We start from the raw sequence: 12,268 nt of genomic DNA, 5'->3' as shown, positions 1-12,268 counted from the left end.
ATGTGGATGTGTGTTCACCTTTTTCTCTTCATGTGGATGTGTGTTCACCTTTTTCTCAGCCACATTTCAACGTTTTTAAGGTGGAGGCAATTTCATCTTTTCTATATGCGTTCTTGGCAAAAAAAAAGTTTCTTAATCTGTTGAAAGAATTGCTCCTTTCTTTAAACTCCTTTCACTGCTGCTCCAGCATCTTCTACTTTAAGCTTCAAGCCTGGATGTTTGTTTTTTTTAACATCCTGACCTTTTCTTTTCATGTGATGGCATCAGTTTGTGTCAAACAGATGAAACTTTAATAAAAATCAATTTGGATGATCTATCAGAACAATGGTCACAAAAAGACATGGGAACTAACTTGGACCTATAACTTTTATTTTATTAATCTGTATCTGTGACAGGAAATCAATCGATTGAACTGAGCTCTGCTTGTTCTACTAAGAAATAGATCCACACGTCCAACCAGAATTATGCTAGGAGCTTTTTGATGGTTGTAGATAATAGAGCCTTCATGCATACTTTTGACAATCTTCCTGCTAATCCACGAAACAATTTAAGTTGCACACCCAATTCTAGTTTTAAAAAAAAACAACCTTTGAATAAGAATGGTTCAATTAATTTATTAAAAGCACTAATTTTAACTCTAATAAACATCTGCAAGTATTTAGTACAAAACATGTTTTGGTGCTATTTTTTTAAACTGGTTTCATAAATAAAGCAACTCATTGACACTCATGTAACATAACTTATCCACTTTACGCTTGGAAATATTTTTTCTACCGACTGCAACAAGATATTGAAGCTGTTCTTGGCTCAAGGAGTCGAGATATAATCAAGACATGTCACGCCAAGGAAACCCACTCTTAGCATTTTCTTGATATTTCATTGCAGGTCCTTTTTCCAACAACCACTGGCATCAAAAGGTTTGGGTGGCATTGTGTTATTCTTCTTGTGGGCGTGAGCAGCTTGAAGGTTAAAGACGATGAACTTTAATGGAAGAAAAATCCACCCTGGGTGGGGAAAAGCTGACAAAGGAAACTGGCAATAGGGCTGATCAGAACGGGATAAAGTGTTATCTAACTGCTTCGAAATGACTTCACATGAACTCGTGTTACTTTTTGGTCCTGTTTCCAAGCATCTCTAGGACATAGAGAAAAGTTTAAGTTGCATCTGGAAATCGTTTCAACAGTTTTAATCGTTGAAGAATATAAAAAAAGAAAGTACATTTCCTTATGCTTGTTAAACACACAGCTGCGAATGTACCAAATTAAACTTGAATCATTCCCAACTCAATAGCAGTTCATTTTTAGTCTACAGTATAAAAAGCCATCAGAGGTCAGAAAAGGGGGCCCGAGCTGTCAGTTACCGGTTACCATGGTAACAAACCAACTGCCAAGTTCAGCATAGCGGAACTTAAAACGCCAATAAATTTCTGGAGAAACAACTTCCCCGACCAAACAACACAAACTCAAAGAGCGAAGAAACAAATCTTGACAAACTTCACTGCCAAAATAAAACCCCGTTAACATCTGCAGCATGAGCAGCTGTTAAAACTAACAAGTGGAAAAACTCGTTGCTTGAATCGGATTTGCTACTGCAAACTGTTGGTGAAACATAGAGAGATCTCACTGTCTGATGCCCTGAGTTATTTAGCTCCTGGAAACATGGGTCCTCCAGCTGAGCACATCACTCAGCGGTGCTCTTTGCTCCTGGCCCTTGACTGCTGCAGACGTTCGGGATTTGATTACAGCGGGAGGCTGATTGGATTACAGGAGACTCTGACTCGAATACCGACAGCAAACACGGCAACTGAAGACCGTCTGACGAGCAGCGGGAACACCGACCGCTGCTCTGACCTCTGGACACGATCAGGATGCAACCTGTATATTTCACAGAGTGTGTTAAAATTTTGAGGCACAAGGAAAAGAACATGTGTTTTTTTTATTTTGAAAAAAAAAAAGAGAGAAAAAACTGGAAAGTGTGGTGGGTGTTTGAATTTTTTTTTGGACCTACGTGCAAACAAGGTGGTGGCAGCGTCATGCTGTGAGGATGCTTTTCTTCAGAGACAAGTCAGACCAGGCTGGAAAATCAGATGGAGCTAAATACAGACGACATGTATTTTATACTGGAAAACAACACTAAACATGCACATGATGTTCTCTTTAATTAAACACGTGGTGTAATGTGTGGAAAATGTGGAGAGCCTCAAAAGGTTATGAATAAGTTTTGTTCCGATCCGGGTCATCCTAATTGTCAAAATGTATTATTACAGTCATGAATTATATGTTATAAAATCCTGCATGTTTAGGTCTCTTGGCAGCTTTAGTCTGAAAGGAAATATTATATGATGTAGTCACATTCAATAAACTTGAATATTTTTGAGAAGTTTATTGATTTCAGTAATTAATTTCACAGAGTCAAGCCTGTACTTCTGCTGCGATGACTTTCCACTAACAGTTTATGAGAACATGACATTTAAGATTAAAATATTACATGAGACCAATAAAAAAAGGATAGTTTTCAACACAAATATGTGGATTTACTGAAGTGTATGCTTAATATATGCTCTAATTCATGTACTAAATGTTTTAATATTATCGAATTAGTATTTTACTGCTTTCACTTCTGGGCCTGCTGAATGCTATAAGAATGAATAAATGTATTAAAACTATAAATATTTTCACTAATATAACATTAACGACTAATAATTTTCAAATTTATGCAAATTTGCATTTTTTTGTTGCATTCAAAGGTGTTTCTGCTTCTCACGTTTTTGTTTTTAAAATAATTTTAATTTGACTTTACAGTTAATTTATTGAAGCTTTGAGGTGTTGGTGAGTGGCATCTTTTGAAAAAAAAGAAAAAAGTATAAAACCTGCACATTTATATTTCAGATTGTGTTTGTGTTTTCAATATTTCAGAAGTGAAACAAGATTAGGAATATTCTGAAATTTTAGGCAAATCTAAAAAAGTAAATTAAAACGTGTAAAAATAACTTTCCTATGCTCTCAACTATGAAGATCCAAAACTGACATAGAAAATAAAAATTAAAAGCAAAAATCTCTATTTTGCTTTTTCTTTTCCTTAAACGTGTCTTTTTCTTTTACTTTTATTTTAATCGGAGCTATTTATAACTGAACAGTATTTTCTTCCGCTGTAAATTTGCCCCTGCATTGCAGTCTCTTCTTTCAATATTTTTTAGATCTTTTTATATTTTTAGCTTCGTGATCACCTACATTCTTCGATTTGCTTCTCACTATGCTGCTAGTACACATKAAATTCTCCGACAGAACAATAAAGGATATTTCTATTCTAAAAACTAGGATAGAAACTGTTTCAGGCACATCTGCTGCCCTCTTGTGGTACAATAATAAAACAGCATGCACAGCTGTACGCTACACAATCTCAATTTCGCCGCAAGACTTGTTAGATATGCAATATTTTTCAGGATTTAGCACAAATTAATAATAATTTCATTCCAGGTTTGAGACATTAAACTTTACAGGAACACATTCAGCTGGYGATACCAAGCACCACAAAACAAACAAGGCAGTTTTATTATTAAATACATTTTATTACACAAATGACCATTTTGACCAATACAGTCTAAGTTGCACATTATAGGTATTTTGGTTGAGAGGAACTGCTTAACACATGCTTGCGTTTTTTTCTGTGTTATCTCAGCTTTTATTTCAGTTTTCTGTGTGTCTGTTGAATAAATTTATCTGACTCGACAAACTCCCAGCCGTCCCACGAACAGATCCCTCYGTGCCCCCGCCCAGCCATCTCTGCGGATTTTCCCCTTCAACCCCAGTTGAACTGATCTTCGTCTGTCATGGTCAGGATTTCTGTGACCAGGCCGGTACCGATGGTTTTGTTTCCGTCTCTCAGAGTGAACCTCTGGCCTTTCTCCAGCACCATGGGCTGGCGAAGCGTCAGATTCAACAACATGTCCTCTCCTGGCATCACCATTTCCTTAAACAGAGCGACACAGTCATCGTCCGGCAACAACCCGACTTGCAACTTAGACTCTCGACCTGGTCGAATTGAGACAACAACCCTGGAAGATGCTCACCTTGTCTGCAGGTAGAACGATCCTACAGGCCATGTCCCAGGTGAGGGAAAACATGATGGGCATGAAGTTGGTGACGATCGGCTTGTGTCGGCCTCCCTCCTCCTTACTCAGAATATAAACCTGGAAAACATTAGACACGCTGTGAATCGTGTTAGCTAATAACCCTCGTTTCAAACTGACGCAAACTAAAAATAAAGATTCGTTAATGAAATATTTTGGAGAAGGAAGATCTTCAGTCGCATACGCTGCTTGGCGTTAATTGAATCCAAAAGTTTGACTTCTGCTGAAACCTACAAAGGCTTTACAATACAGATGTGGTTTTTGAGTAATCAGAGGGGGGACAAAAACAGCAGAACAAGCAAATTTAGCTCAGAAAACATCTTAAAAAAACTTTAAATTATATTAAATTAATAAGTAAAGTGAAGTGTTGCAGGAAAAAGTTAACGCATGTATGCGTTAGAATATGACGTTGAGTGCAAGTATAATTAAAGGAATGATCTGAGGGGAGATTTTAGGTCAAACTGTGGCGCTTTGATTTCATCATAAAACAACTTTGCCAACTTTGCGGTCTTGACCTTTTAACCTCTCCAGGGTGAGTGTGTGCACCAGGAATGAATTAGAAAGGACTTAAAAAAAAATCAGAATTATACATCATTAGTAAGTGATTATTTAAAGAGACACACCTGTGCTTTGACCTTCTGGTGAGGCATGATGGACCCTGGCTTACACATCACCATCCCTCTCCTCACGTCTTCCCTCTTTAGGCCTCGAACCAGAGCGCCCAGGTTATCGCCGGCCTCAGCCCGGTCCAGAGACTTGTGGAACATCTCGATACCTGAACCCAAGACCAGCAGACAGCTTCACTCATCATGTTGAAGAAGTTTTTGTGTAAAAGCCCACATGTTGCAGCAGGCCGGGTGCTTCGACATCGTAAAACAAGCATGCGCCCCTCGAACTGTTCTCACATTTTGTCCCATTACAAAGCACAAACGTCATTTATTTCTTTCTTTCTTTTATTGGGATTTTATGAAAGGTCAACATAAAGTACTGCATAATCTATTGAGTGGATGGAAAATGTTTGCATGATTCTCAACATTTTTTTTTAATTTTATACAAATGAAAATGACATGCGTTTATCATCAGCTTCCTCCTGAGTAGTATGTGCCAGACTCCATTCATCTGAGTGAATAGTCCTGATTAGAAATGCATGCCACACCTTTCAGATTTTAACTATAAAATACAATCGAGGTTTGTGGTTGCTACATGACAAAATGAGAAAAAAAAAAAAAAAAGAGCAAATGCTGTTGCAAGGCCACCATATTAGCTCCCTTGGATCTGCCGATACATCATACACATTTTATTTGGCGTCACAAGATGGAGTCGCTCACCTGTAACCACAGTCTTGAAAGAACGGTTGTGACCCATAAACTCACAGTCGTCTCCTTTCTTAATCAGGCCTCTCTCCAACGTCCCGGTCACGACGGTCCCTCTGCCTAAAGTTTGGATTTGTGTTAATTACATCCAGTGTGCTAAATACTACAGATACGTTTGCACTTTATGTGTAAAGACATACCCCGAGTGTATGAGAGGAGCTTACCTGGGATAGAAAAAACCCCTTCGATGGGCAGGAGGAAAGGCTTTTCCAGCTCTCTTTTGGGCAGAGGAACATAGGAATCCACAACCTCCAGCAGTTTCATCACCGCGTTTTCTCCCAGTTCAGGCTGCTTGTTCTAACACGGGGCAACAGCATCAGCAACACGAAACAACTGGGTCACGTCAGGCTGATGATTTTAGTCAAAACTGAACAAACCGATAAAACACAAGGTGCGTCCACAGACAACTCGGCGCCTACCTCCAGGGCGCAGAGAGCAGAGCCGATCACAATGGGAGTGTTCTCGCCGTCGTAGCCGAACTCCGTGAGCAACTCGCGCATCTCGATCTCCACCAGCTCCAGCATCTCCTTGTCCTCCACGGCGTCGGCCTTGTTGATGAAAACCACCACGTGCTCAACGCCGATCTGCCTGGCCAGCAGGAGGTGCTCCCGCGTCTGAGGCATCTGGCCGTCGGTGGCCGCCACCACCAGGATGCAGCCGTCCATCTGGGCTGCGCCCGTGATCATGTTCTGAAAGACGGAGAGCGGGGAGGGGGATCCAGAACTTTTTTTTTTTTTTTGGTCTCGGGCCACTTTTGCCTCGTTACGGCGGAATTAAGGGATGGAAAGATGGATGAAGAGACTCTTCCGTCAGAGCAACGTTAAATGTAAAGGTCAGGCCGCGTGTCGGGGAGAAGCAAAGCAGATTACCTTGACGTAATCGGCGTGGCCGGGGCAGTCTGTGTGGGCGTAATGTCTGTTGGCTGTCGTGTACTCCACATGAGAGGCGTTGATGGTAATTCCTCTGGCCTTTTCCTCTGGAGCATTGTCAATGTCCTCGTATTTTTTGTAATTTGTACCACCAGCATCAGCGAGCACTGACAAAAAAGGAGGTGATGATACGGAAATAAATAATAAGGGAAGACTTACTGGATGTCACGGGTTTTAATCCGAAGGGATTCTACCTTTTGTGATGGCTGCGGTGAGGGTGGTTTTGCCGTGATCGACGTGGCCGATGGTACCTATGTTCACGTGAGGCTTCTCTCTGGTGTACGTCTTCTTGGCCTCGACAGCGAAGGTCCGCCGACTCAGAGGCACAGCGCACTGCAGGGAAAAAGACAAACCAGGACTCAGACGCTAAAATCTGAACTGACCGGGCCCCAAAGTGACAATCCGTCTGGTTTCTTACGAGTTTGAAGGAGCTGTGCAGAAGGCTCGGCAAAGAAAGCTGTAGGGCTGAGGGCGGAAGATAACAAATGTGTTAAAATGTTACATTTGTTTTAGATTATTGCTGTAGTTTGTAAAGCTAGGGTTTTTTTTCCCAGCTGAAAACATGGCTTTTTGTTTTCTGTTTTCACCATTTCGTTATTTATTTATGTTATGAGAAAAATATTAAAATACATAATTTTATTTTCACAATTTTCTCCAGGCAATTTCTTTGGGGTATCTGTTGATCAACGATAATCTGAGCAAGAAGGACTTTAATTTTAATAAAAAGTTAATTTGAGCTTTTTGTTGCCTCTGTGTACCAATTTAATAATATGTGGTATAAATAACCGATGTATTTTTGTTTAAACATTTATTAGATCATGGTGTATATTTCTGTATCAGGTTTTTGTATGAATGTATGAATGTAATGAAGCCCAAACTACATGCCTAATGTTCAGGTGAAAAAAAGATGAAAATTTTGTGTGATATGTGGAAAAATAACATTTACTTTAATTTGGAAGCTATTTTATTATTATTTTTCAAAGAAATTATGCATAATCTTGTTTAGCACACCTCTGATCTTAATAGGCCACAGTAATAAAGGCTGTGGATCATTCAAATCTACAAGAGATTACATTTATGCTTTAAAACATTGTTATTAATCTGATGTGTCCACTTTAAGTCTCGAACACGACACCAGACTAATTTCCACGCAAATAAACCAGTGTGCTCATTTTCGCCACTTGTGTAATAGTTGCCTGTTTTGTTGTTGCGTATTCAATGCTGTTGCACCTCAGAATTTCTAAGCATTAAGCAAAATGACTGTATCGTCGTAACTTTTGACTGAACTACACCAACAATCTAAATGTTAGGTGATCAACTTCGCAGGATTAGAGTTTAGCTTTTCATCAAGCTTCAGGAAGCCCTGCAGCACCTAACAAACGAACAAGCCACCTGAACCAACTATGATCACTACACGACGTTATTCTTCAGATAAAGTGCATGTTTTTGTACCAAGATGTCTATTTTTAGGACTTTTTAAAGGCACTTCTTTGTCTCAGACTTTATCCGCATTATATCATATCGTTAGCTAAGCTAACCCTCACCGTGGTAACGTGACCTTGCTGTGCTATCGGAAGAGACAGCATCACCTCCTACATTTAATTGCTTACATTTATCCTCAGTAAATAGTGGTTCTGTGGCTTAAATAGCTTTAATGCAATCAAAAGAAATCACAAAACACACTAAGAAACTAATATTTTTACCAGAGAAACAGGCACGCAGCCCCACAAGCGCCGCCATCTTGGACAGTTAGACAAACCAAAGATTATGGCAATATCAAGAGGATACACTGACCCCACGCAAAGTTGTCGTGGCGAGTATACGTTACCAGTATCTTAATTTTCCTGATTTTACTATGCTTTATTTATTTAATCGTAATAATTTACTTGACTGTGTATTTATGTAGTAGTAAATCGTCGAATGATTTTAAATTCAGATGTCACTGCATTCCGAACTTTATTGAAATCAAACATATTCGTAAGGTTCACACATTACGCATTTTTTGTTTTTTTAGTAATGATTTAGCATACTTAAAATGTAATAAATAATTACACATATAATATAATATAATATAATATAATATAATATAATATAATATAATATAATATAATATAATATAATATAATATAATATAATATTCCAGCCATGGTTAAAGGAGGAGAATTTACTTTAAGCTTCAACGTTACTCTTTGGAAGTTCCGCTGACTCACTTACCTTAAGTACGCTAATATGGCTAACCTCATTTTTGCAGCTTTTAAATATTGGGTTGTATCTTATAATTATGAATAAATAAACAATCTAAAATGAATAAAACAAGCAGATACATAACCTGTTTTGAAGTGGGCTCAGTCTTATGACCGAAAATGACCGAAGAGCACAACTCGCAAATCTTGCTTACCCATTGTGTTTTGTTTTACGGTAAAGCATGGCGGCCCACTCGTGAGCTCAACTAGCTAGAATGTTCTAGCTCTTTCACATGTCTGTGTTTATAGCAGGAGACACGCTCATCTCCTGCTATTTAGAGAAGCACAGTTTGTCGCGGTACATCAGAACTCCACAAAGGTAAGTTCATGATGCGTATTTCTACCCATTTTAAAATAGCGAAATGAGAATCCAACTTTGTTCCTAATTTGTTGATAGGATCTTTATGATCATATCATAACCTATCATACAAATTTACCTTGTTAGGTATTTTCCTTGTCAGAATTACTCCTTTACTCCTTGTAAATAACATCTCTCAGTTTAAAACTGTCCTGGTTTTCTTCTTACACACACACACACACACACACACACACACACACACACACACACACACACACATATATATATATATATAGAGAGAGAGAGAGAGAGAGTAATTGTCCTGTGTCAAATGTGTCTTTTTGACATGTTTTGTTTCTTTGTGCAGGTGTGTAAGTCATGTCAGACAACAGACAAGACAGGAGGTACCCCCAGAACCTTCAAGGGGTCCTGCAGCTGGCAGTGGAGGCAGGGTCAGCTGCTGAGGGTCCAGTCCCTTCAGAGCCAATGTCAGAGGAGGTAGGCACTACAGCTTTTAATACCTTGATGAAGAATACAGTTGTATATTTTTGACTTGAAGCAATAGGGAAGGTATCATCAGTAAGGTAAAACCAAAATTATGAGTTAGGGTCGTAGCCATGACTCCTAAATGAGTCATTATGTAGCTTAACTTTTGTAACACATGCCATGTTGAGTATGAACTTGAGAATAAACAAACATCAATGAAAAGTGCAGAGTACCAGTGAAACAGACTATAGTTAATAGTTCTGATTTTTAAAAATCCATGTTGACTGAACGTCCCTCCCTTCAGAGGAAGACCTGGCTGAGAGAGGCTCTGTCAGATATCTGCAAAGGTCAGATGGATGAAGTGGAGCAGATGAAGCAGAGCCTGGCTGTCCTGCAGAGAGAAGAGCCAAACGAAAAGGAGCAAAATGGTGAAGAAGAGAGGGAAGAGGATGAGGAAGATGAGCGAGAAATGGCCTTTGAGATGCTGTCTGAGTTGTGTGAGAATCTGGACAATGCCAGAGGTTTGTGAAAGCTGGAATAGTTTGCTATCACATGGAAGCCAGTTAAATATACTTATTTCACCGTTTTCATGCTCTTTCCAGATCTGATGACACTTGGTGGCCTGGAGCTGTGTGTCTCCAGGTATCTTTGTCACGTCCAGAGCGGGCTGAGGTGGCGGGCCGCCCAGCTCCTCGCCTCCTGTGCTCAGAATATGCCCCAGGTCCAGGAATACCTGCTTAAAGCTGACGTGCTGCCAAAGCTGCTGCAGCTGACGGATTCAGACCCCAATCCCACCGTCAGGGTGAAAGCCCTGTACGCCGTTTCATGTGAGTCCCTGAGGCTTTACACCCTGATGCCACATTTATGAGCCATCTCTGGAGGTAATGGTACCCGGGAGATGCAGAGCTCTGTTTACTGATCTCTTTTCCGTCTCCTCTGTAGGTTTGGTCCGAGAGCAGGAAGCCGGACTGCAGGCGTTCGTCTCTCACGATGGTTTCTCGGTGCTGATGAGGGGTATGCAGTCTGAAAACGAGAAAGTCCGGACCAAGTCTGCTTTCCTTCTGCTCAACCTGCTGACCTCTAACCCGGAACACAAAGGTGTGAAGGAGAGACGCGCCACACTAATGCTGATGTTGTCTTTTAATCGTTTCTGTTACAGTTTTAGGAATTAATTTGTTGTAATTTCTCTGATAAATATTTAAATATATATAATAAGCACACTAATTTAAAAAAATCTATCAATATTTCTACAAATGTATCAGTAATTTAAGAAATACAGAAAAAAATTATTTAAATGTAACTTAAATCCAAAGTGATTATATTTTAAAATATGCATTGTCTACTGTATTGATTGAATTATTTAACATTTCCTGGGCTATGATACATTATGAAATCATTTAAACTGCCATTTATGGTTCTTTAAATGGACCCTAAAATAATACAGCAACATTTTTCTGATAGATTGAAATCTTCATAAAATAGCAAATGTTAGGCAAAACACTAAGTAGTTATTTTTTAAATAAGTTTTTCTCTGTCTTTTTCCATTTCATAGTTAATAGAACCAAATATTCCACATATTTTACTTCTATACTTGTGGGATTATTCACTTTATTTTCAAGTTTAACACTGATTCATCAAGTGTGTTAATGCTCTTTAACTTGGCCTCCAACAGAAACGGTTGTGTCGATGGGGATGGTGCAGCAGCTGGTTTCTGTTCTCCGCTCACCGCATTCGCCTTTCCACGAGCACGTGCTTGGTGCTCTCTGCTGGTAAGAAACACTTTGACTTAATGCTCATTGTCAGCAGTAGACGGAAGCAGTTTGCTCCCCAGCAGGAGTATGTAAATGAATAACGTTAAAGTGAATAGTAGATACTGATGTCCGACCTTGATTGCTGCTTGTCTAGTTTGGTTGAGGGCTTTCAACAAGGCCTGGAAGACTGCAGGAACCCGGCTTTGGGTTTGGAGGAATTCCTCAAGCAGCGAACCAAAGAGCTCCAAGGAAAAGAAGAAAGTCAGGTAAATAAAAACTTCTATCATGGGGAAAAGTATCCTACTTTTCCCATTTTGTCACATACCGGAAACTTCAGTATATTTTATTGTGATTTATGTGATGAATGCATAATTGTACAGTTGAAGGAAAATAGTTTTCAGATTTTGCATTTAAATCCAGACTCTGTTGTCTGGGTGACTATTAGTTATGCATACTACAAATATAGTCTTAAGAAGAAGAAAGCTCTAAGAAGTTGCCACAAATCATGTAGGGAAATAGAGCAAATGTATACAAGATGTTTCTTTGGTTTGATGAAACTAAAATCAAAGTCAGACATTATAGAATAAAAAAAAACTTCAACATTTCAAAGTCACAGATTACTTTTAAAACTTCGTCATTTAAAGTCTTCCTGTATCTTGCACCAACAGGAGGAACTTGACTTCTGTGAGCGTTTGAGAGTTTTGTGCTTCAACGGGCAGCAGACAGAAGACATTGGGATGGATCGCTGAGGCAATTTATATTTTTAAACCTTGCCTGTTTTTGCTTCTGTATGAAAAGAAAAATATAACGGAACATTCATGGGCCGAATCGTGGATGTGGAGCAACATTTTTTGTCTGTTACGACAGCTGATGTTGATGTTTTGCATGTACATGTTGGATTTTTACCGTGTAAATAGTTGTTCTGTATAAAGCTTCTCTTCAACTCTTCGCTTTCACCTCTCTATGTTTGTTCTTTTATGCAACACAAGTTGCCCATAATAAGTATTTTTATATTTTTGGTGTATGTACAAATGTGATTTTTCTGCACAAACATTTTAT

At 39.1% G+C, this 12,268-nt stretch overlaps 2 protein-coding genes across 2 annotated transcripts; one reads left to right on the top strand and one right to left on the bottom strand.

The window, feature by feature from the left end:
• Positions 1–3,547: 3,547 nt before the first annotated feature.
• tufm (Tu translation elongation factor, mitochondrial) lies at positions 3,548–8,198 on the bottom strand. The gene is made up of 10 exons (XM_008416586.1): positions 8,135–8,198; positions 6,850–6,896; positions 6,626–6,764; positions 6,372–6,538; positions 5,922–6,191; positions 5,667–5,799; positions 5,458–5,562; positions 4,753–4,904; positions 4,070–4,189; positions 3,548–3,969 (listed from the first exon to the last, which is right to left on the bottom strand). Exons 1-10 carry the CDS (start codon positions 8,169–8,171, stop codon positions 3,799–3,801), a joined length of 1,341 nt encoding a protein of 446 aa, XP_008414808.1. The 5' UTR covers positions 8,172–8,198; the 3' UTR covers positions 3,548–3,798.
• A 656-nt stretch (positions 8,199–8,854) lies between these two features.
• hspbp1 (HSPA (heat shock 70kDa) binding protein, cytoplasmic cochaperone 1) lies at positions 8,855–12,158 on the top strand. The gene is made up of 8 exons (XM_008416585.2): positions 8,855–8,993; positions 9,340–9,470; positions 9,763–9,979; positions 10,061–10,285; positions 10,401–10,556; positions 11,131–11,227; positions 11,364–11,475; positions 11,878–12,158. Exons 2-8 carry the CDS (start codon positions 9,351–9,353, stop codon positions 11,956–11,958), a joined length of 1,008 nt encoding a protein of 335 aa, XP_008414807.1. The 5' UTR covers positions 8,855–8,993; positions 9,340–9,350; the 3' UTR covers positions 11,959–12,158.
• The last annotated feature ends 110 nt before the right edge of the window (positions 12,159–12,268 follow it).

The sequence above is a fragment of the Poecilia reticulata genome, linkage group LG8, assembly GCF_000633615.1.
Source record: "Poecilia reticulata strain Guanapo linkage group LG8, Guppy_female_1.0+MT, whole genome shotgun sequence".
Classification (NCBI taxonomy): domain Eukaryota; kingdom Metazoa; phylum Chordata; class Actinopteri; order Cyprinodontiformes; family Poeciliidae; genus Poecilia; species Poecilia reticulata.
This window is presented reverse-complemented; position numbering and strand designations above follow the sequence as displayed.

Excerpts from the sequence above, each read along its gene's own strand:
- tufm (XM_008416586.1), bottom strand. The coding sequence starts at position 8,171 with ATGGCGGCGCTTGTGGGGCTGCGTGCCTGTTTCTCTG. Across the intron at positions 6,192-6,371 it reads GCCACGCCGATTACGTCAAG|AACATGATCACGGGCGCAGC; the intron begins GTAATCTGCTTT and ends TCCGTCTTTCAG. Across the intron at positions 5,800-5,921 it reads CTGCTCTCTGCGCCCTGGAG|AACAAGCAGCCTGAACTGGG; the intron begins GTAGGCGCCGAG and ends GCCCCGTGTTAG.
- hspbp1 (XM_008416585.2), top strand. The coding sequence starts at position 9,351 with ATGTCAGACAACAGACAAGACAGGAGGTACCCCCAGAACCTTCAAGGG. Across the intron at positions 10,286-10,400 it reads AGCCCTGTACGCCGTTTCAT|GTTTGGTCCGAGAGCAGGAA; the intron begins GTGAGTCCCTGA and ends TCTCCTCTGTAG. Across the intron at positions 11,476-11,877 it reads AAGGAAAAGAAGAAAGTCAG|GAGGAACTTGACTTCTGTGA; the intron begins GTAAATAAAAAC and ends TTGCACCAACAG.